Below are 26210 nucleotides of genomic sequence, written 5' to 3'. Positions count from 1 at the left end.
GGAAATGACAGTTTTTAAATATTTAAGTCATATTTCAAATGTTCATTAAAAATCGTTTTTTAATAAAAAATCTTCCTACTTCCTACTTTCTGTAAAAATGAAGCTCGCTCTGGTGTCAGTTTTTAAAATAAACTGTGAATTCAGAAGATTAGTTTACAATTGTCTGTAGTGACTGGGGATTCAAAATGACCACTAAAGTAAATGGGCAATGTTTAATGTTCCCCAGGGGGTGGGTGATAGAAATGGAATTTAAAATCAATTCCTTGAGGCTAGCTCAGGGTTTTCTAGAGTGACCATCTCACCTGTCCCAGCAGAAAAAATATAGTTCAGGAACTTACTGTCACAGATTTCACCATGAAACATTTGATTAGCAATTTGTTATTGGAGTTTCAGAATTTAACAAAGACTTCTAAGAATGCTAAGTCCAAAGTCCAGAATATAGTTGTCTAGGACACTTCTACTACTGTTTTAAGGTTAAAACAGAACAGAACAAAAATCCAATAAAATCATAGCAAAATAGTATGCCTGTTGCTTAATATCATGGAGAAGTCATAGGGGAAAAATATCTTTTCCTGAACTGTTGCTTGGTTCATGATTGAGACCCTATGACAGAAGACAGGTTAACAAGAGAAAAGCATCCAAATTTACTTAATACAAGTTTTATGTGACATTGGAGACTTCAGAAATGAAGACTCAAAGAAATAGGTCTTTCATGAAGACTGGACAGTGATGTAGAAGTTCGATTGGACAAAAGGGGTCTGAACTAATAAAATAGGCTAAACATAGCAAGTCCTGTTTGTTTAGACTCTTGTTTGCTTTTCTGACTTAATTTCTTCCCACTGGGGCTAGAAGGCTCCTTCCCTGGAAGAAGGAAGTCAGAGAATTCCTTAACAGCTCAGAAGAGCATGGTGGGAGAAGTTTCTTGTTTCTGCTGTTTTCTCAAATACCAAGATTGCATGTTTCAAGGTAGAGTTCCTGAACCTCTCTCAGTACCTCATTTCATATTTACAAAGAACAGAATTATGAAAAAGAGCAAGCTCTGTGTCTGTTTTTGTAACATCAATGGTTAATATACATTTTTATAAAATTCTTTACCTTCTTTTTCAAAGAGCGGAGATGATTACTTTAACTACGGTAGGTATTGGTGGAGTATATATCACATACGTGAATAAAGATGTCTGGTTGTTTCTTTACTTGAGGGGACTAAGCATTTGTGAGCTCACTGTGAGCTGAAAGACTCTGACTCTAAGGGAAATAAAACTGTTTATTTGTGGTAAATTATTTCACATACATTGTGCTTTATATAAATATGTACTTCTATACCAATATTTTTAAGTGGAATAAATATTCAGATTTTTCGTTGAATAGGATGAGTGTAGTATAGATCATCTTTTTCTCTGGCATTCTGGATGGGGTGCTTTTTATGGTAACTCTTCTACAAGTACAATCATTTAAATTGTTCTTCCAGGGTAAGGATCTTCATGCATTAAAATATTCTCCACTGTCCTTGATGTTACAATGTCATTTAATATTTGACCAATTGTTTTTTTCAGGACAGAAAGCTCACAGCAATATACATCAGAAAAACAATTTTCAATCATATGGTTGCTTGGTTTGTTTCAATTTGACCACTTTTGAAAACATAACTGTCTCCCAAATAAAATAATGGCTTTGGCTTTATGTCTCATATATTACTCCTTATCTGTGGGGTATAATAATTACAGGGCCATTATTGTTTCTATGAGGTGAATTAGGGCTTTTTTATTTCCCCTTTCTTTCATGTGACTCTATTTATTACCTAACTAGTGTGACAAATGTGGCTTGAAATAAAAATTGTGCTATTATGAATGCAAAGCATGTTAGCAGCGGTGGTGGTGACAGCAAATGCCATGGAGCACTCATTTTCCTCTTGACTTGGTGGAGTGGTAGTTGAGGTAAAGTCATAATGAACAGAATAATAGAATGGCTCATGCTTTAGCAGAATGGAATTTTACTTTGATTTACTGAAAGGACACACATTAATAAGCAGGCAACTGATTACAGCTTACAAAACACAGTTTCAGACATCAAATTATTTTTCTTCTACTTTACACTGTGAGCTAATCAGGATTTGAAATACAACACAGATTAATGGAAAAACACACTTACATAATTAATGATTTCTTAGATCTAAGGAACAGTTTGAAACTGACAAAAAATAACAGGAGCAGAGAAGAGAATCTATCTGTAAAACACTACAAATTCGAAGCTGTTTGATGAAACTTTGTTATTTATGAATTTGAGTGAAATATTTGCATATTATGTTTATAAGATTATCATATACTACTGAACTAGAAGCACAAAATGAATTATGATTCTTAATAAGATTTATTATTTGTCCCATTAAAGTTATTGATAATCCAAACTCGTGTTTGCAACATTTGGGTTAAAAACACATGATGTAAGTGTGCCCCCATGTGGTTATAGATTAGTTTGTAAGAATGTCAGAAAAAGCATTAATGGAAAAAGCATTAAAGTAAATATTTACTAGAACATCCAAAGCAGAGGGGTTGTCTCCTGTTTAAAAAAAAAAATAATATAAATTACAGAATCTACAACTTCTCCCATAATTCTTACAAATATTTTATGTTTAGCAGTCATACATTTAACCTCTGATTTGGAAGTTGTAAAGACCCACTTATCAGAACAAAAGATTTATTTTTCCTCATAGATGTGGTTTTAGTTGAATCAAATTTCAGCAATTCTGCGAAAGTGTTTTACAGTACATTTTGTGGTTAAACTGGATGATGGGATGAGGTAAGAAAATTTGTTCTAGGGCAGGTCCGTGATCTAAACAACTTGTTTGTTCATGTGTATGATCCACATGAAGACTAATTCGTTTCTTAATTTTTTTAATCAATAAGATACTCCATATTTATAATAAATATTAGCAATCCCACAGAATTCAAGACCCTCTGTGCACAGAGTTTCTTTGTGGAGCTGACAATTTCCAGGACATTTTGACAAAAAAGTATTATTGCCCAGTTAATCCTCTTCATTTATAACTCTAGTCATTAATCCCATGATACAGTGTCTTGTCTGCCAGCCAGTTCATGCTTCTGGAAGAGCTCTATAAGGGTTGATTGTTAATGATCCTGTTGGGTAAGCCTACATCAGATCCCTGAAGTAGTGCGGTGTGTCTATGTTGGGCAAACAGAAATGATTGAGTTGAGTGTGTTACAAATCTAAGGCAAGCAGGACTGGGGAACATTTGTTTCAGAAAGATAAACCTTGAATAATTGAAGAAGAAATTTATCAGAACAATGCTAGAAATGGATTTGAGTGGCATTTCTTTTCGTTTGTTTGTTGCTTGCTTAGTTGAATGTCTTTCATTTGTTTCAACCCAAGGCTGCTTTGGGATTCTTTAAACTCAAGGCACAGACTGCACAGTTAGAAGACTACATTTCCAATTGAAATAGGTGTTTCAATCTTAACCAACCTTAACATTGCTGTTCTCAGTGGGAGTTTCTCCAGGTGAAGGCAATTCTTCCCATATTTTCATTTTGTTACTACCTTCTGAGCACCAAATATTGTGCATATACTCCAAATTTTTATATTGAAAACTAAGAAAGTAAAGTATAGATTCAGTTTTAAAGACTGAAATCATAAACAAATAATAAGAACCTTAATAGCTTTCTTTACCAAAAGGTATTCCTTCTTAGTTAAAATTCATTGGTTAGTATTCAAGAAAAGGTTTTTGAGTTCAATTATAAAGATTGGAAGAAATTTAACAGTTTCTTTTAAAATATTCTAAATTGACTTTCATTTTTAATTTGCTCCTTTAATATTCTTTAAAAAGTCCTCAGATAATAATACTTAATAAACAAATATTAATAGCTGTCACTTTTCACATAGATCAAAATGAGTTCTGTATTTTTAAAACAAAAATTGTATCATTTTCACTCACTATTTCCATGTAAAAGAGGGACCTAAAGTTAAGCCAGAGTTAAAAATTTAAATAGCAATAATATTAATGTTTCAAATAAGATACTTTTTTCATTTCTAGAAAATTCTTGTCACACTAAAGATAAATAGGTTTAGAAACAGTGTGTGTTGGGGGTAACGAAAGCAATGAATGAGATTATATTATTTGTAGTATTAATTTAAAATTTCATGGTATGGAATTCTAGCAAAATGCTGACTTGTTCTCATATAGATATTAGTTTCTAGGAAGAAAACATTAATGGATGCTTGAATGAAATGACTGCTTCTGTTTTTTTGTGCTTGATATCTTAGACTCCTTAATAATAATTTATATTCTGCAAAAGAATTTCAAATATATTCTTAACATAGTTTATTTTTTATTTGAACATGTGTGTGTTTTACTTCCTTTGTGTTTTTTTTTTTTTTAAATTGAAAAAGCCATGGGCATTCTAGTCAAAAGTACTTATTGAGTTATAATCATTCTTATGTGTATAGAATGGAAATGTGTTACACAACAATGAAGTTATTACATCAAGAGAGAGAGCTACTAAAATTCACCTGAACTGCAGATTGGCAAATTGCTTAATTTATGATCCCTGAATCTCACCTTGTGAAAATCAAATCAATTCTCTTTAAAGAATCATTATAAATCTTATGCACTGACTTAATAGTTTGACATATATAAATTTTTACTAGAAGGATAAATGATATTGAAACATGTTTTGAGTTTATTTTACAAATGGTAGACACTTTTAAAAAGAAAAGAAATTCAGTATTTTTTCTTCACAAATGACATAATTTAGTTTGTAAGCCCCCAATTTAGCTTTGAAAAAGTAGACTTTGACCATTAGGGTACAATATACTACTTAGAGTGGATAATTCAGAACTAATAAGGAAGGTCAACAGTTCTTTTAAAAATCTATCTGATTGTTCCTACTTGCTATTTATACTCACAAAATATAAAATACACTAGTGCTGAGAAATCAAAAAAATATTTTTCTCTCGTGGTCTAGTATTGTTATCCCAAAGCCCATGTGGTCATCAACTGTAATGATGTTCCATGCCATTCTGTAATAAGATGTGGGAAATGGGTACTCCACTGAAGACTGTTAGGCCACAACGCTTACATTTTGTACTTAATTATACATTTTTCCCTCTCTTAATGAGAATGGCGTTAAACAGACATTATTGAACTTTTCAACTCTAAGCATGATTTGGCATTAAGGATTTTTAAGGAAAAATGTAGCAGATATAATTGTACACAATTATTTTGCATATATAATTGCCCATCAACAAGATTATGTATAGCGAACATTTCATTTGCAGCTACTCAACTGAGCTACAATTAACCAACAAAATACTTTGTACCATTCCTTGAATAGTCTCTATAGTATTAGTCCAGTTATATTATCAGTAAAAGTGAATGCCTTTAAAAATCTGGCCAATGGAAATGATATGAAATACTCTGCATTTTTCATTACTCTATGTTTAAAAATAGGCCACTTGCAGATGTTTATGTCTAAGAAAATTCAGTGTCACTAGTATGTACTGTTAGAGTTACCAAAATATATCACTTTTTTAAACCTGGGGATCAGAAATTACATTCTTCAAGTCACAGAAATATTGAAACTTACTAAGTATAGGTGATGATGCATTCAATTTTTTTTGTGTGAAAATGCTTGCTTTATAATGCTAGCTATATTTCTAGATAAGCTAATATCTATTAAAACTAATCACATAGCACCTTTTATACATGTATGTCTTGAAAAGAGTACACAGAAAAAGTAGAAAAAAGGATTGATTAGAAAAGCCCACAGTCTTTTAGATTCTCTTTGATTATTATATCTGTAACTGCATCAAACACAAACTTAACATTTTGGGTATCAGTAGCACAGGTCATGTGAGAATAAATTTCCTTATCTTCTTTCTTTAAATTCAGGTCTAGAAACTGGTTCTTGATGTAGTTCCCTGCATCTTCAAATGTATTTGGCCCTAATTAAACAAAAGCAAGTAAATATTAATTGTTACAAAGGATAAAATGTAAATGATACTAGTACCTATTAGGATTTATTTTGTGTGCTCCTATTTAGTATACTCAGTATTGCAAAATTAAAATAAGAAGCATCAATCATCTGAGATTTATGCAACATACTTGGTGTGGGGAACTATGCTTCCCAGTGGAGGAAATCCGGGGCTAAAATAGAATCTCTGTAAAATCTGTAAAATCTCTGTAAAAAATCTCTGTAAAATCTTACAATATAGTAGAAATACCAACATAGTTATACAGCAAGTGAGCAAAGCAAACATATATACATCAAATACTGTGAGTTGGTGTTTCTGTGGATGTGCATGTGTTTTAATACAAACTAATAAAGAGAATGGAACTGTTAGATGACAAGACTGAAGAAGGTGGTCTTACTTGATTATATCTTGCCAGAGAGTTCAGAAGGGAAAAGGAAAAAAGTATGAGTGAAACCGAACACTGCAAGGCTAGTGCTACCTCTAGCCTTGAGGGTAGAGTTGGGGAATGAATTTAGAGTTGAAGGAGCTTTTCAAATGGAAGCAAATGACTTTTGTGAAGGAATTGAAGTAATCAAGTTGAATAGATGATATAAGCCAGATTATGGGCTGTTACTAACCAAACACAGGAACCAAGATGAGCTATGGAAGAACTCTATATAGAACTCTTCTTGGCTGATATTTTCACTGAGCAATAATATGAGGAAAACTGTGCATGAGAAACCTTACTATTAGAACATACCTTGGATCAGTTGAGAAAAATGAGAAATAAAATAGGTTGATGAACAATACAGGGCAGCTAAAAGTGGCATATTAATTGGTTTTATAATCAAATATGCTTTGAAAGGACTTGACATAGGAGGGACCATAATAATTTCCCAAGGAAATAAGATTTAGTCCTCCCTGCTTGGAGCAAAATTCTTTGAGAGACAATCTTTAACACCAAATAACATGGGTGGCTTGGGGTGTAACTCAGTGGTAGAGTGCATATCTAGCACCCAGCCCTGAATAAAAAAAGGATAAATATAAAGATAGGATACAAAAATAAAACCATAAAACATGGCTAAAGTCCAAAACACTGGCAAAATCAAATGCTGATGAGCATGCATAATCACAGGAATTCTCATTCAATGCTGGTGGGAAGGCAAAATGGTATAGTCATTATGGAGGGCAATTTGGCAATTTCTCACACAGCTAAATATAGTCTTATCATGCAGCCTGGCAACTGGACTTCTATGTAGTTGCCTAAAATATGTCCACACAAAATCCTGTACTTGGATATTTATTACCACTTTTTAAATAATTGCTAAAAATTGGAAGCAAGCAAGATGTTCTTCAATAAGTGAAAGGATAAGCAAACTGTGGTTTGTTTATGGATTGTAATATTATTTGGGAATTAAAAAAAAGCTTGCATAAAATAAAACATGGAAAAAACTCATGTTCATATTGCTAAAACAAACAAGCCTGTCAGAAAATGCTACCTACTGTGTTTTTCAGGGTATATGATATTTTGGAATATGTCAAACTATGAAAGAGTAAAAGGATCAGTGGTTTCTAGGGGTCGAAGGGCAGGAGGATGGCATAATTGGGTAGTACCCAGGGAATTTTTAGGCCAACAAAACTGTTCTGTGTAATATGATGATCATGTTCTAGTTTGGATCTGCAATGTCCTCCAAAGGTCTATTTGTTAAAGGCTTTATAAACCAACTTGGCATAATTGGGAGGTGGTAGAAATTTTAAGATGTGAGACCAAGTAGAAGGTCTTCTAGTCATTGAGGGTATGCCCTCAAAGGGGACTGTAGGACCCTTCTTCCTTCTTAGCCATGATAAGCATGATAAGGTAAACAGACTTCCTCTGCCACACATTATCACCATGATTTACTACTTCACCAAAGGCCCAAAGCAATTGGGCTAACCAGCCATGAATTAAAATCTCAAAAACATGAGGAAAATAAATCATTTTTCTTCATAAGTTGATTGAACTCAGATATTTGTTAGAGTAGCAGAAAGCTTACTAATCCAGGTAGATATATGTCATGCATATGGCAAAACACATAGAATGTAAAACAACACAAAGAGTAAACCCTAATTAAACTTTGAACTGTAGTTAATAATGTATCAACATCAATCATCCATCAGTTGAAACAAATACACAACAGCAATTCAAGATGTTAACAACAGAAGAAACTGTGGGAGGGGTCAGGAAAGCACATCGGAACTCTGTGCTTTCTGCTCAAAGAGTTAATTTCTCTGTGAACTCTTTGAAAAAATAAACTCTATTACTTAAGTGTATATAAATAGCCCCTAATTGTGTCTACATTTAATTTATAATATTAAATATGGTATCATGCTTATATTTGATTACATGATAAATGTATAAACAAGTAAATAGTATTTATGATCATGTAATAATGATATAAGCACCATTTTTTTAGATTAACAAGTGTAAATATGTATTTTTGACAGAATGTTGTATACCCAAAACATCTGAGCTATACTACACAAATAATGGGTAAAATTGGTTTTGTATTTTCATTTAAATTATAAATATTTCCATCCTACATAATTTCATTAACAACAGGGCATTCAGTTGTTTACAAAATAGGAAGTTGTATCTGAATTTGAAACAACACTGCTATGGAACTTGACCTTAATCGTCACTGACTAAGAGGATTGAGTCTAAAATTCTGGGACCTAGAGAAACCAGAAAGATGGCACTATTTTCAAGTTCACTGACGCTATCTGTCTGGCACAACTTAAACATTGAAGAGTCACTGAGACCTAACATAACATTACTTGTTTTCGTTAGGATGTGAAAAATGCCCATCTGGAATAAAATTTGCATTCCTATTATGTTGAAGCTAAAACAGTTTGAAGTATCGCCTGAAGTATTCAATAGTAACTCTCATGTAACATTTCCCAGTTTGTTCAGTGGGGATATGCTTTAAATAGTATGGAGAAGATGACGTTTTATTTGTAAAAATAAACTGTATTTTCAATTTAGATCATATACATGACTAAAATATGATCATGGGCCTCATCCTTGTAAATATTAAATGTCAAGATTCAGACAGGAAAATTTATACCCATACAACCACGCATAAATGTGTAACGAAAGGAAAAGAATCTTACCAGTGTATTCTGGAAAACAAATGCTAAGATGCACCTTGTTTACTTTTTCTTGAAAGAGGTCTTTTTTATTGAGAAAGAGGACAATGGAGGTGGTTGCAAAGTACTTGTGATTACAGATACTGTTGAACAAGTGGAGACTTTCATGCATTCTGTTCTGTTAGGTATAAAAGAAGAGAATGTGCAGGATTATTATTTGTGAAATGTGACAGTTGAGCATCCTAAACAAGGATCTAGAAGTGACATGTATCTTGGAAGGCCTTCATTGAGTTGGGAAATGCCATAGCACTATTGGACAATCCAAGTGTTTGGTTTTTTACCTTGGTCTTGTTTTCCTTTCAGACTTACCACTTCTTCATCTTCTACTAGGACCATGTCATAGGCACTGAGAGCAGCACAAAATATAATGCATGTAACTCCTTCAAAGCAGTGAATCCATTTCTTTCTCTCCGATCTCTGTCCACCTACATCAAACATTCTTTTAAAAAATCAAATGAAAAATGAATCTCATAAAGGTCCTCCAAAATGTACATAAAGGTTGATATAATTATAAATGGATGGCCTATATTGTTGAAAGATATTCTTTTGATTTTTATTGATTATAAAATGAATCTTATTCAGTCTACTTGCATACTTGCAACTCAAGGATGACAAAAAAAAGAAAGTTCATTTTTTTTTTCCTATCTCTGTGCAGAGTAGAGTTAAATAATTTCCACACTGAGCAACTGGAAATTTTAAAGCAGCTTCAATTTACTGAAAAGTGTATTGGCCTTAGAAGATTTGATCAGACTTTATATATATTCTCTAAAATGAACAGAAAGTTCAAGAAGATGGGATGCCTTTATAGTTTTGATGCCATGAAGACTCTTGCCTGATTTCTTAGTCCTTCTTGTAAGCGACTGTTTGCATCCTGTGGTCTAGACACTGAGCTACATCTGCTTACACAGAAAAAGAAAAGATGTGGTCACTATCTTCAAAGCATTTGCCATCTGGTTGAGGGAAAAGTAAGGAAGTTGTTGTCATATTATGAAATGAATATTCTAATACATGGAAAAATGTCAGCACAGAAGACCCTGAGGGATCATAAAACTTACAGGAAGAATTTGAAAACTTGATCTTACCTCTACTTCTGTATTTTCATAAAAAGGCCACCTCATGGATGGAGAAATTCAATAATAATTACTCTTAATACTCCCTTTCCCTTATCTCCAAATACTACATATCCAAAATGCACTACCTAATTCATCCATTTCTTTCCAACTCCTCTCCTCTGGTGCAAGTCACCAATATTTCTCACCAGAACCCCTGCAAAATGTCTAACTAGTCTCTCTGTTTCTACTTTTGCAGTCCTCAAATTGATTCCCACAGCACTCAGAATTTTGTTTCAATGTATCTCATTTGATATTTCAGGGAATTTTGCAAATTCCTTATCATACCAGATTTCTGCCTACAACTTTTCCAAGGATCTCTTTCCCTTAGAACAAATTACAAACTTGTGATGATTGATGAGACTTTAGTTGTTCTGGTTCTTGCTCTTCATTCCAAGCTTATTTCCTTTCACTTTCTTCTCCTTAATACTGTCTAACCACAAGGCTATTTTAGAGTCTTTAGTATAAATCCAAGTTTTTGCTGTCTCAACTTTTGCATGGTCTATCTCTTCTTCTTGTCAAAGGAATTTCTTTCTTTCTTATGTGACTGTTTCTTTCACAACTTTCAGATCTTAGTCTGAATGTTTCCTGCACAAAGGAGGCTTTCCGAAAGTTCACGTAAATTGCATCTCTCTTCACCCTCCATTTGCTATGACATCACTCTTTCCTTTATAAGTCATCATAATCAATAATTAACTTTGTAAAAACATTTTTCCACATTTGATATCTGTCATCTCCCTAATAGAATAGCAGCCCCACAATGACAGGGACTCCCATCATATAAAACTGCTTTTATTTCTAGTGCCTTGGCACCATGCTGACACATAACAGACATGCAATAAATTCCTTCTAAATAAATGAATAGATTCCATGTTAATGGAATGGAGGGGGAAATTTTACACAAAACACATGCACATCATCAAGGCATGAGAGAATTTATCTTGTTTGGGGTCAAATGTGGTTTATGTATTTAGAAATAAAGATTAAGATAAAAACATTGAGATAATTATCATTTACTCATTTATTCACAAAATATTTATTGAGCTCCTTTTGTATGTCAGGCACCAAAGGTTTAGCTTCAAGAAGTCCCTAATCTTGTGATGGGGATGGCTGTCCTGGTGTTTGGAAATGAACCTAAAATACCCCTATAGTCTAGAGAAGGTAGGGCTATTACTAGAAATGGAGTGATCCTTAACTATGGAAGATGACATGTGTAAAAACCTAATAAGAGATGAAGGATTGGGCTCAGCAGAAGTCTGGGGAAGAATGTTCCAGGTGAAGGCGGCAGAGAAAAGAGAAAGCAAAGTGTTTGAGGAGAGAGGATCACAATAGACATGTTTGGCTACCAATGGATTAACTGCATCTTTCATGTTACATGAGAATTTTAGATTTTATATTGTCATTAGAGGGGGACTGTGTGAGGTGTTTCTGGTATGGAATTGGCCTTGTGTGTGTGTTATTATCACTTTGAACTGATTACAGAAGATCGATTTCATGAGGAAGAGACCAGAGGCAAATAAGTTATAAGGCTGTTGTACTACTTTAAGACCAAAATATTAATTACTGAAAAGCATCTAAGTTATAGTCTTCAAGGTAAATAACTCTGCTTGTGATAATAAAGACCAACCAGCTGACTTACTGGAGATAATCAAAAGTATTGTATGTTGTACTTCACATTTTCCATGTGAACCAAGTAAAGAACAGATACATAGAACTAACATACCTCAAATGCATATTCAGACATATGTATGTATCTAATGTATCTACTGATAAAAGGGGAAGAAAACTGAGATGTCCTAAATTTAGTTACAGGTCAGAGGATACAGGAGAGGAAGGGATAAGAGAAGCAATTCAGCTAACAGGCTTTGGGCCAAATCAAAACAGAGAAAGCCAAAAAAAAAAAAAAAAAAAAAAAAAACGTGTGACAGCTCCTATCCATATGTTGAACCCTTACCTCAGAAGTCAGGAGAATTATCAAGGTGTCATTCCCACTTACTTACATCCCCAACCAGCTAAGAAACAAATACTTCTTACAAACTCTTCTCCTAACCTAAAATTGCCCAATTCATGTTGTCTCCCCTGTTATTTCTGGGCAATGTAGGTTTGGTATAATAAATCTATGTTTTCTTTTACCCAATTTTTCATTATAAAATATGTTGACTTCTTAGATCCAGTGAACAGTTTTTCAATTGCTACCCAGCTATGCTGCTTGTGACTTAAGAAATTTGTCCTGGGACTAGTTCTTTCTGGCTTCCATTTGTTATGTTTCAGTAAATCCTTTTATTTCAGAGTTTGCATGTTCTCCAGAATTTTTATTACACCATTAGTAGTAGATGAAAAGAGAAGAAGCTCACAATATTGAATACAATGGTTACAAGTTATGTGGATTATAAATTTAAAATCTATGTCAATAAAGAATATCATATGTGCTGCTAATTATCAAACCCTCTACAATTTTAAACATGTAAAACAAATGAAGAAAGAGAACTGAAATTTGACTTTAAGTTCATATTTATGTGAAAGTTAACCAAGAGCTTCAATTTCTAGGATAATAGGTATATATTCTGACATTTAAATATATATTCAAATCTTTTATTAAATCATAAAAGCAATCTTGGGGGTTTTGTTGTTGAGGTTTTGTAAAATAGAAATTTATCTACTTTTATTGGAATTACCTAAAGAGTGGGGGAAATGGAAACAGTTCAAATCTTGGCTCTTCTTTACTCCTCAAATTCCCATATCACGAAGTATAATACATTGATCTTAATTTAATTCATATATAAGGGTTTACTATTTACTAGACATGCAATCATTGTGTAGCAACTAACTCATTTAAACCTCATCATGAACTTACAAGGTTGGCACAATTATTTTCTTGTTTTTCACATGAGCTCTTAAGCAACTTGCTCAAGGTTTATTCATTTTGGTTAATATTTGTTGAGGCTGCTGTGTTTTAGGCATCATGATAGGTTCTGGGATATGTTTGTCATCCTGTGTAAGTTATTATCGCCTGAGATATAAATCTATTTATTTAGACCAGAGGTCCCTATAGCTCTCACACCCTTGCTAGTAGACTGGAATCATCTTCATTGTGAACTCCACCCTTCTTTTCCCAGCCCAGAGAGTAGTACTGTGTTGCCAAATAAGTCACTGTGAAAAAATGTAAAGCTCCTTCCTTCTGAGATGTTTTGTTCCAACATTTAATGAGCATCATATAGATCTTCTGGATCCCAGGCATTCTATATATTCTCTATTTGATTATATTATGGATCATTTTTATTTGTTGGCAAAAAATGTGATACTGGAATTGAACAAAAGTGTATTAGCTAGTGGAATTGGGTGAACTGAAAGCAATATACATCACTAGATTTAAATTCATGGTGGGGGTTTTTCAAACTCAAACTACCACTTTAGTCCCATCCACTAGATTTTAATAGATAAGAACCCCCATCGCTCTAGCTTCTACTTCTGTTCTAATCTCTCCCCAGGGGTTGCTAAAGGCAAAACTAGTTGATCATGGAACCTGGATGAAGGTGACTGGATGAATGAAATATCTGTGCTAGGGGAACCCAGTGTTTAGTTTCTACAGTAGAAATGACTGTGCTGTAAGAATTAAACTCTAGGACACCTTGGTTAAGTTTTCTCACAAAACAGAACTTGAATCTGCCTTGTTAGCATTTACTTTTGAGTCCATTTTTCTCAGTTTAATTTATGCCAACTATCTATTTCCCTTTATTTTGACTGATATTCTTTTAATCACTCATATTCGAATCTCAGAGGTCTGAGAAAAACCTCTTTTCAAGGTTATTTTGAATAACTGCTCAAATTCCCTGCATGATGAACAATTGTTTTACCTCAGAGAAAAAAAGAATATTTTTTTCTCATGTTAATGGTTTTGTTTTGTGTTTTTCAGGTGGTCTTTAATAAATAAAAATAATCATAAGAATTATCAAGTTCAGTTAATTTTAATTTATGGACTCTATGGAGCACATAAATTGCATAGGACAAGGAAAAGGGAACTTCATACATTGCCCACATATTTATTTCCTACAACACAATAATTTCAAATGACTTTCCCCAAAATTGAAACATGTAAGGAAACTGAGATGAAAATCAAACTGAAATCAGGGCCAGCAATCTCCCTGGCTGTTTGCTGACATTCTCTTACGATCTGACTTCTTTGCAGCCTACTAATGACACATTAACACAAGGTATAAAAGGTTCTTCTCTTTAGGAAAATGTAAACAACTGTGATAAATAACAACAGTGAGAATAATACTTTGTGGTATAAAAGGTTTATTGGAATTGTGTGATCTCCCTGAGAAGTAAATTCATTTCTATACTTCCTCTTGCCTGTGTTTATGTCAGAAGGGAAAATAGTACTGTACCCATATTAAAGGTGAAGAAACTGAGTCTGAAAAACAAATGGTTTGTTTTCAAACTCATAATTAGTAAGGGCAGGAACTTGTGCAGTGTGGCTCTTAACCCAGTGTTCTTTTAGCAAATTATGCAGCTTGGGGGCTTAGGAAGCATCATTCTCTCTCAAGGAAGGGAGGATAAAGATTACTCAGTCTTTGTTAGTATTAATGAAATGGCTTCAGAAATTCAGAGCAAAAATGTTTATAATCTCATTTATGACTCACTTGATAAAAGATAATTTTTTCTGCACAGATTAATGTAGGAGATATAGGTCCAGGGAGCAATGAACATCTCTCTAATGCCCTCTGCTATTGTGAATTGAAATACTTTTTAACAATTCAGACCAAGGACCAGAGTTTTGCTTTTGAATCGATTCTCCTGGAAAACATGTAAGCTCTAAAAAAAAAGTAACTTTGTTTCACTATCATTGTAGGAATTTATTTTTCATATATTTCTTCTTAATTTTAGCTTTTCCTCTAAATTTTAATACAGGCCTATTTTTTGAGAGATGAGAAGAATTACAACCTATTAAAGTAATTTGGAGATTTCTAAGTGGAGTATTTACTTATATATTTGACTATAGAAATATTCTCCAGTGTATGTAGAAAAGCAAAAACAAAACAACTCCATCATGATCATTCTGTGGAAAAACAAAACTAAAATCAAAGAAAAGCATAGATACTTGCTGCCTGAATGTTTAGATTGATGAAATATAATGAACAATTAATGTTTGGATCTCCTTAGTCCCTTTAATAAAATAACCAGAACTTTAAGGATATTGAATGGAACTTACAGTTCCAATTTTGTGGACATTTTTTGATTTATTTAGTTATTTTTTTTTTTTTGAGGGGGACAATATTTCCTTATTAAGTCTGTTGTTTAAGCTAGGATTCTTAATGTTCAAAGGAGGCTTATAAATGACTGATTATGAGACAGCTAAAAATTAACAGACCAGCTTTTAAGTGATCACTGGATATTGATTATGTGTTAAATTGCCCATGATATTAATATAGGGTAAGCCCTCAGTGTTGTAAGACTGTATTAAACAGTTGACTGAAGAGTTGGTTTTTATAGTTCTGTTTTAAACAACTGGAAAGCTGTTGAGTTTTATGGGTTTATGTTAAACAGTTGGGTAAATATATGACCTTACAAGATTATTCAGTCCTCATATTAAAATAGATTATTATGATATAATCTTCCCTTTATAATTCCTGAAAAATTATTGCATAATATAGAATAGCTAAACATTAATAATAATTCTACAGCTAATTTATGTTATATGCCTTTGTTCATCCGAGAAGTATGTGATTATTTGAAAAATAATCACCATTTCTAACATCTTCTTCTGTATACTTAACCACATAAAATAAGATCTAATCTGAGTATGAATTTGTTTTAAACACTTCTGTTGAATGGGGTTTATTTAAGAGGTCTGGCTCTATCAGAGTTGGGATAGCTTCCTAAGATGACTGCATATGAGGGTAACCAGTGAGTCTGTGTCACCACTACACAGCTGTAGCAAAATACTCTAATTAAATCTTTCCCTTATCCAATTTCTGAAAATAGAGAAGGGTAGATAATTATAGACATCAGAGATGTTCACAGAGGTCATTCTGAACCCCTTAGTTCATCATGATTAAAAACAAAATTGAAAGTATTTAAAACCATAAAGAAACTAGAATCTCTGTAATTGTCAATGCTAATTTACCATTATCTACCTTCTACCGAACATGTGTCTATGTATTTGAAACTTTAAATGCTCATTAGATAATTCTCTAATTATTATATAATGTAATCCATAAAACCATTAAAACAAATTCTGTCACTAGGAAAAATTAGACAACTTATACACATACTCTTTTGGTAATATTCATCATGAACGTATCTAAAACAAACATAATATACACAAGTTAATGTTCTATGAGACCTAGTGATCTAGTAGAGAATAACAAAGCTTACTGATAAGCTGAAGTGAGTCACGTACCACACAAGTGAATGCAGTAAAATGATTTAGCTCCGTATATCAGGAAAACTGTCATTTATCTTGTATCACAGATCTGCTCAAGTATTCTTGAAAGCAGTTATGTTAAATTTACAAAATTTAAAGCTCCATACTTGCTGACCCCTTTTCTTTGGTTCCTATATAGTATAAACTACTTTCAATTCTATTTTTTAAATCATGGCATGTTTAGGAAGAAAGTGACTGCTCTATAATTGCTTGATAAATCATTGTGGATCTGTTTCTAAGGAATTATTTTGTAACAGTAGAAGGGCTTGCACTTGCATTGAATTTTCCACTTACATAGTACTGCAAACATTTGTAAAAATAATTTCAGTTTGACAGTTGGAACTCTGGTTTGAGGAGAATTCTAAGGTAATTTCCATTAAATCAGATGATACATGAAGATGATACACTACTTTGTCAGAGAAAATTTTTCATTTTGGTATTACTATTTAAAATTCAAAGTTCTCTTATTTAAAATGTAAATGAAGTCTTTAGTTTTAAATAGTCATAAGGATGATTTGTGCTATATGAATACAAATCAATGCTAATGTAAAATATTTTACCACCTGGGCAACTGCTGAAATGAAGCTGGAAGGTACATTATTCTTATGCTTACTATTTTGAAATGTAGAATTTTACACTACACAAGGTTGTGTACATGTGGACTATTGTGTTCAGCATGTGAAAGAAAGGCGATTCAACTGTGAGATAAGTTATATTCCATGTATGTATAATATGTCAAAATACACTCTACTGTCATGTATATCTAGAAAGAAAAGTCTTTATTAAATGTTTAATATACTTCAGGTGTTATGACTAAAAATGTTTATAAATGATTGAAAATATCTCCATAAGAAAAGAAATCATTAAAAACTATATCTCCCTAATAAGCTATTTTATCCTCCCTTCTCTTTCTCGCTGAACATAATTGCAAATGACCAACAACATCATGCTAAAGAAGAATTTACTCTGCAAAAGAAAATGATTTTCAGCCCAATTTATCCAACAACCCACCAGTGACAGTGTAGAACACGGTCTTTAAAAATATAAAGATGGGCATTTTGATCCTTTGCACTTTTATGTGAAAACTTGGGGAAATCTTTCACCTCATTTTAACCTCCATTTCTTAATTCTTTTCCTATCCAAGGATAGCAATGTCCAACTTATGTTACTTAGAAGTGTAGAGATTGTATACATAAAGTGCTTGACAGAGTACATTTATTCATTCAGCAATAATTGACTATATGCTTACTTCATGCTAGTCACTATAATAAGTACTGGAGGTAGAGCATCAGCAGACAAGGCCCCTGACCTCCTGCAGTTCAGGGTGTATGAGGCAGAAACAGAAACAAAAAGAGAAAATGAATAAAGAAATAAAGCAATTTCATATATTGATAATTTTTTTTAAAAAGAAGAAAGTAGTATGATATATCAATATTGTAATGGAGATAGATAATACTGGTGTGACTCATGACAGCTGTTTATTTACATTTTTTCCCAACTCTGCATTTAATGACATTTAGTGACATAACATTTGTAGGTTGAAATTGGCCACAGTGGATGTTTACTCCAGAGAAATTCTCAAAGGCCACAAATTGGGTCCTTCCCACCCTTCCTTCCTCGCTAACTCAATCCACTGCCCAAAAAGCCTGCTCTTAAATGTCTACTAGCACACTGCTGGGTTGTAATGGTGGCAGAGATATGCAGGGATTGTAAACAGCCAGAATGATCAAGGATCCAAGAGTTCATGGCATTTGATTTGGAATCTTCAGGATAAGAAGATAGTCCTTGCCAAGACCCAGGGGCAGAGTCCTTAGGCAAAAGCAAAACAAAACAAAACAAAACAAAACAAACAAAAAGAAAACAGCAAGCATGAAGGCCCTAAGGCTTGGAAAGATAGAAAAGAAAAAATAATAATAATTTATCAATGATCATTTCTGAGAAGGTACTAAATTGGTCAGTATATTAGGGAGTTACCAGGGTTGTGAGCTTTTAGAAATTCAGTAGATAACATTAATTTCCAAAACTGATTTGCAGTCCAGATGATCTGGAACCCAGAAAAATCCCATTAACTTATATAACATAAACTACATCTAGTTATGTAACTCTCTGCTAGGACTCACTTGATCTAATCTTTAGTACAAACCTACTAGGCAAGTTTTTCTTAACTCCTGTTGCTATTTATCAAAGAACATGGGATTAGAACTTTGAACTGATTGACCATAGGGCCCACACACAGTTCTAGTGTGTTAGTTTTAGTCAGGAATTTGAAGAGAAGAAAGATGAACAAGACAGAAAGCAGAATGCATTGAAAATTATCAGTCAGGGTTAAGATAGGCAGAGGGGAGAAGCAACTGGACTTGGGGTCCCCAAGGAAAACTCCAGAAACTGGACCAAAGGTCAGCAGTCTGAAGAAAGTAGTTGCCAAAGAGGGACTGTACAACAGTGGAGCCAGGACTGACGACAAACTTTTATTACGTTTACCCAGAGAGGATGTTGATTTCAATCTGTTCAGTCCCTCAGCCCTACATGATCTTTGGCTTACTTTTCAGAAAATTAACTGTTTGTAGGCCTGAAATTTCATGTGGATTTTGGAAAGATTTCTTTCACATTAATTGAAAATATCCTATCTACAAAATAGCTATTCTAATTAGATATTATATATAACTAGTTTGCATACTTAAAAACTTTATCTCACTGCAACAAATATTATGATATTAATTGCCATTTGCTTCCTTTTTGTCATAAGTGGATATAAATGATTCATGCCAGGTTCTCCCTAGTTTTTCTACTCTTTAGAAATGTTTTCATTATTGAATGCATGAATGGCCTTATTAATTATATTGTACTGATTTTTTCCATTACTAAAAGATACAGTCAGAACCTGATATTAATGTTTAATGTTCTACTTTGCCCACAATCCATAGAGAAAAGTGTTAAGTATCAAGGGATATCTTCTCATACTATGTTGTGGATTTTCATGTAGTCAGTGATTTTGCAGTAGAGTTTCTAGGAAAAACTTAATCCACAGCAATAAAAAATAATGATTCATTTTCATACCCCAAAACATGCTATAAAATATGCCTTGTAATTCTAGTAAACAGCACCATATTCAAATAATTCTTTTTCATCATTTGCATTTTTAAGGCAAGGAAACAGATTTAATACAAATATTTCAAGCAAAGGGGAAAATAAGAAGGCAAAGGATATAGGATTCCTTGCACCTGTTGCTTAAATGTTATTTAAATATATTTCCTTTTTTTTTTTAAATCCAAAGTACAATATCAGTTTCAAATATAAGAAAAACAAAATCTAGCTCCCCACCTGCTTGTGACAGAAGCAATTTAGCCTGAGGTGGGGAGAAAACTAGACTCAGGATGAGGTTGGGGTGAGGGATCACAGGAATAAAGGATCCTATTACTGAAAGTTAACAGACTAGTAAGCACACCCAAGGACTCACTGCACCTGACTATTGGTTAGAGATTTTCTTAACCTTATACACCCTCCTGTCCAACTTAGAAGAGACATTTGATCATACCTGAAGTTCAGGTCTTTAAAGGAGAACTGAGTTTCAATGATGCCAGTAGTTTTCACTCGAGAATGCAGAACATCTTGCTCATTTGGCACATACCCAGGAGCTGTTATTCTATCTAAATCATTAAGGTAGCTAATAAAAACAAAAGGAGACAGCATTTATATGCATTTAACTTTTGCATTGGAGAATATCGGGATTCAGGACAAGTGAATTTTTGGTTTAGAGTTCATTAAAAATAATATACTCCAGATTGCTGGTGCTCTTCAAACTCTACTTATCTGAATGAAAAGAATTTGGTAACTGTGATGTTGCAGAGCTGCTGTGTAAGCGTGGCACACAAAGGTGAAACCTAATAAACGCCTCCTTATCCTGTATTTTAAGAGGCTTAAGTGATAAATTTGCTGGTATACAGATAGGAGTATAAAAGATAATTCTTCTTTACAGGGTTTGGAATATATATGCAAATAGATAAGTATATTGATTGATTGTCTTGTTATGCTTCTAATGATAGTTGATAGATATTCAACAAAATTCTGCAGTTTGATTTAGGTACTTAAGCTTTTACAGAGTAATTGGTTTAAATATGGTAATTGGAAGCCTGCTTGTTAGTTTGGCATGGGTTGCTCCCTTTAGGACTCACCTATTTCCATTAAGTGCCATGATGACATACAGATAGTTCAATAAAGGAAGTACCTGGTTTTATATTGCTGGTCCATACTGGAACTAACTCATGAATTTGCTGACCTACCCTGGATAATACTACTGGGATCAGAAGGCTGAATTCTACTGTCCCCACTCCCATTCTCCCCTGTTAGTGTGTTTTTGTGCCCTGAAGCCTGGAAGAAGGCATGTTAAAGATTCCTCCTCTTAGACTGAATACTGTCTTTTTTCTCCTCACAGGATCTTGGGTGAAGAGCAGGAGTCTGATTAAGCTGTGTATTCTATGTATCTGTTGGATTGAAGGAAGGAAACTGCTCTTATTTCTTCATCCTTGAAACCAGATGATATCTATGGATTAAAAGTAAGTGTTTTATTGCTTACATTTATTTGAAAGCCACTTTTCTAAACTTGTGACATTAAGGCTGTTCACCAGTCTTTCTGTGAACATTTCAAACTCAAATAGTAATCATATGGTAATGTTTTCATGGCAAATGTGACCATCACATTGAACCAAGTTTGCATATATCACTCACAGAAAGGTTAAGATTAGTGTGCTGCCATGGAGACAGAGTTTGAGAAGTGAAACCCAGCCAAATGTTAGTCATTGTTCAACAACTGAATTTATTCAGGGATTAAATTGAGAGACTCTTAGCATCTAGACCAATGACTTAAATTTAAAAAATATATTTAATTTAAAGCAACATAGGCAATTTATTTCTGGAGGACCTTTCCCTTTTAGGCAGAAACAAACAGAATGGGAAGGTATCCCAAAGGGATCTTGGTCAGGTGCAAAAAGAAAATTACATTTCAGAAATTTCATAGTGTGAAAATTTACCACCATTTAAAAATTTTAATAAAGATTCTTTTCTTTAAAAAATGATGAATAAAGATATAAATGTATCCAAGAAAGTACTAGCAGATTCTGCTAGCTGTTTTTGTTTGTTTTCTGTTTGGAGAAGCAAATCTCTTTTAAGTGAATTTTCTGTTGGCTTACTCTGTTATGCAGTGGGTATACTGTTGATTACTTGGTTCATGCCTGAGTAAAAACATTAACTAAACAAACATACCTACCAAAGTAGAAATTGGATTTGTTTTAGTAACAGCTAAATAAAAACTTCAGTAAAGAAACATTTTAATGCACTTCTATTTGTGTGTATAAATGATTTCAGGAAAAAGCAGAGGCATTAGCAGACTGACCAATTTGCTTTTAAAATGCTTATTTTAATAAACAAATGTAGGATTTGCGTGCTTTACCCACAGTTTAAAGTTTAAACCAAACAGAGGCCCTTAAAGCATGTGGATCAAATCACAATAAAAATACTTGGTTTTCCAGTCACGTAAAAATAGTGTTCTTCCCAGTGAAGTTCATGTTAATTCTTAAAGCATGTGGAATTTAAATAGTACACAAGGCCCCACTCAGCCATGCAGTCTTAACTGAATTCTTTGACCTGCTTGCCGCCACTGTCATGTCTCCTTTTTAAATTTTTTATATTTGCTAGAACTGATGGGCTGTTATGGAACCAACCATAGCAATTTTTATCTTTACCCCGATGAGAGTCAACTCTTTATTAGGCTCTTTGGAGGATCTGAGATTTGAGAAAAAACAAATATCTTACTTTTGATATATACACCCCCCCCACACACACACAAAAGGCAAGACAGAAATATGGAAGCCTTGCTCTATTTAATATCTACATAGTATTGATCTGATTTTATATTTAGTTTTACAATGCCAGTGTAATCCAGAATTTGAAAAAAAAAAATCTGCTTTAAATTTTTAAAAGAAAACCGTCCAATCACTAATTTTTCTTAAACAGAGACATGGGGGGAATTGCCATTTCTGCTACTCTATAGCTATGACAATTATCTGGGTAGTCAATTAACTATGATAAAGTGGACAACATTCACAACCTCTGCAAGTTGATATTGTTTAGCTATAGTTAACTTGAAGAATAGATAAATATTTTCAGTATGAATCTATATTTGCGTAGAAAATAATTTAAGCAAAGGAATAATAGAAATTTTAAAAGGATAATAAAATGTCCTTTTGATTTCCCCTTTTAGCTATGTGAGTTGTAAATGGCTCTTTGCTATCAAAGAGGAAATAATTTGGTAAACACAGAGGTAATATAATTGAAGTATATTTCTTTCAATATTGTAAGAAAAAAATGATGATCAATCAATTAAAATCTAGTATCCAAATCAAAATATATTAATTATAGTTTGCTCAGATGGATCTTTTTTCTTTCTGCCTCCCACCATCCCCAAAACTTGACCAAACAACATTTTATGGGAGTATTCTGTAAGTTATCTCCTAACACGTTGACTGCTTTGACCAGTGAATGGAAGGTAACCAATGTTTTACATTTACTGCAGTCAACTGCAGTGATCCCTTTTACTATTTGAATGCTAAAACACTTATACAAGTAGTTTACCAGTTTATGTAATCACAGAGTGTCATCCATGCTCACCTTCACCAGAGAAATAAGAACAGCACTTCCCTCTAAAAGCAATGTGCCCACTGGAATCTGGGGTCTATAATAATGACAAATGGGTAATTACTAAAGACTGTGCCCCAGCCCTGAAATTTATATGGCTCATTTTCTCTCCATAATCATTTTGTTCATATGCATGAACAGAAAAATAAAATGGGTAATTAGATCATATTTACATACATGTGCACACATTCTTGGAAATATATTTATATAATGGTGGGATAGGTTAAGGACCAATTGCTAAAAGGAAATATGAATTTATGTCGATATTGAAATTATAAGTAGTGTTAAAACTGCCTAAATTTCTTATAGCTAGTAAATGCTTACTGGATAATAGTAGATGTGAAAATCATATCATTCTTGAAACTCCAAAAGAATGCCACAGTATACAAATGTTTTGGAAATTATTACATTATTTTCTTCTAGAATTTTGTATTTTTCTCACCAATCCAATGAACCACAGCATGTGTTAACAATAAAATCATCATAGGAGATGATTTCAGTAATATTGATTGAATAGCCCAGAACTTCAGTGTGCATGTTACCAATCTGTGAATTTTGAGCAGGATGTAAAATTGTTTATTCTTTTTAATTAAGAGAAGATATGTGAAATGTATATATATATATTTTTGGGGGAGCAAATAGTTTCAAAATTGGTTATTTTTACATCTCATTTATGCTACCTTGTTATTTTTTGTTTCTCATTAATTGCTTTGTAGTTTGCTATGATTATATGTAAAGCCATTTACTTGCTTCACTTGTAAACACAAATATACAGTACAGAATGATGAAATTGTAAATGTTTTAACTACAATGCCTGTCCAAGTGAGCTCACTTACTAAGCTGCTGAGTCATTGAGCTGGTATTCAGATGCTCTTTCAAAGCACGCTTGAATTCCTGGATCTCCCCACAGTCGTTTTATTATCTCAGCCAGTTGAGATGTCATGGTGCCATCTTCCAGGGTATTAGCCATTACAAAAAGTTGTTGCTGGTCTTCCTAGAGAAATGTTTGGGTTGGAAGGATAAAAATGTGTAACTTGCAATCACATCTTGCTCTCTAATAGAAATTCGATGATTTTTTATTTTGATCCTTTTGATAATGATTCTACTGAACTTCTTTTTAAAATGTATTAAGATCTACAGAACTGAAGTTCCTTATAATGGTTGGTGGAAGTCCAGTAAAGTATTCCTCTGCAAAATTGTAAAATGTTCTACATAGAAATTACTATATTTTGGTATACATCCCTGACTTCTGAAGATGATATAAAAATGATAACTCTTTGGTGTATATCTAGTTCTCAGATGTGAGAAGGCTAGTTAAAAGAATTGTACCACTAACTGACAATTCATCTTTCTTAGATGATAACCATATTAAAAAAAAATGCCAAGAAAGAATTATAGTAAGATCAGGAAATAAATTCACTATTTTTGATTTATATATATTAAAAATTAATATATAATATTAGTTGCCATTAGGTACCTCTTTGTAATTATATAAGTAAACAATGCTAAACACTCAGATCCACAAAAATTTTTGAAAATCCCCAGAGGTGTTTTTAAGTGCATGTCTTTGGAACAAGTCAATAGAGCAGAGGTGAGAACTGATTAAGAAACAAAAGAAAAGCAAGTATTATGTTAGCCTTCTTATGATATTTAGAGGCTACAAGGGAAAAAGGATATAGAAGTTTACTATGTAAATAAACTCGGTTTACAGTACTCTAAAATTTATTTAAACTAACAATCAAAACTCTAGTGATAAAAACGTCTGTTTTAAAGATTAGGAATTTGAGTTTCAGAATCCTTGAGTTGATCATAACAATAGCTCAGGCAAGTGGAGGAGTCTGGGCTCAAATCCTAGCTGTCAGACTCCAAAGCTTGCATTCTATCAGGCTTGTAATTCTTCTAGTGAATATTATCACTATATTGAACATCACATAAACTCTGTCACATAATCCTCACAATAACAGTGAGATAGACACTCTGCTTTCTCCCTTTACACTCAAAACTTAATTTGCCAAAACAATAAACATAATAAGCCTCAGAAGAGGAGTCAAACCTAAACATTTTGTGTAATGTCAGGATGCTATGAGTGAATTAAGAATCTGCTGCTCTGCTGATATGATTCAATTTATTTTTATCCTAAACTCATTATAGGTTTGTTGCATCATTTTATTAAAAATCTTCTGTTTGTGTAAAAATCAAGGACGTGTCTCTTATTGTTAATGACTTGTAAGACTAAAAAGCCTTATTTCATCTTTCTTCATAATCAGGTTTTATTATTATAACCAAACTGATTAGATGATCTTTGGGCCAGTTGTTAAATGGCCCAAATCAGGAATTGATGCCATTTTCTTGCATCAATATAGGATAAATTTGAAAACCCCTTCTTTCCTATTAGTAAGATGTGAGAGAACTGCAAATCCAGTGAAATATGATCCGGTCACTTTTGCTGGCAGCAGCCTCTGTGGCTCCTTCCACTATTAAAGTGCCTTTTAGGACAAATGATGCAATGAAACAGCTGCTCACACAGTTTTATCCCTAAAGGGAACAAATTACATGCCTTGTCAGCATTCCTTTAGAAACCAAACGAGTACACTCTTCCCTTTCTTTTAAAATATTCCATTTTAAATTGAAATATGTTTTATTTGTATAGGTATCACTGCCTTTTTTTTAAACCATAAATAACATTTTATTCAACAAAATACATTTCAGTTCTTGATGTACTTGTGTACTTATTGAAGCACTGATATTACTTAAAGAATCAAACTTCATGTTTTTAAGGGTTTGCATCTACCAATCAAAATTTGCATTTTTAAAATACATATCACCAGAATTGA

At 33.1% G+C, this 26210-nt stretch overlaps 1 protein-coding gene across 2 annotated transcripts in view; it reads right to left on the bottom strand.

Annotated features, from left to right (window-relative positions):
- GNAT3 (G protein subunit alpha transducin 3) overlaps positions 1 to 26210 on the bottom strand; it is a 61581-nt gene that overhangs the window by 9444 nt on the left and 25927 nt on the right. Inside the window, exons 4-8 of one of the 2 annotated variants that reach the window (XM_079150571.1) lie at positions 24213 to 24370; positions 20222 to 20350; positions 9460 to 9589; positions 9115 to 9268; positions 3956 to 5955 (exon numbers count right to left, since the gene is read on the bottom strand). In XM_079150571.1, coding sequence (XP_079006697.1) covers positions 5765 to 5955; positions 9115 to 9268; positions 9460 to 9589; positions 20222 to 20350; positions 24213 to 24370 — 762 coding nt within the window. In that variant the 3' untranslated portion in view covers positions 3956 to 5764. Of the gene's footprint in view, positions 1 to 3955; positions 5956 to 9114; positions 9269 to 9459; positions 9590 to 20221; positions 20351 to 24212; positions 24371 to 26210 lie in introns of those variants that run through there. The other variant, XM_079150572.1, reaches the window with a different exon arrangement.

The sequence above is a fragment of the Sciurus vulgaris genome (assembly GCF_902686455.1).
Source record: "Sciurus vulgaris genome assembly, chromosome: 8".
Lineage (NCBI taxonomy): Eukaryota > Metazoa > Chordata > Mammalia > Rodentia > Sciuridae > Sciurus > Sciurus vulgaris.
Note: the sequence above shows the minus strand (reverse complement) of the source record. Positions and strands in the feature narration are given on the sequence as shown.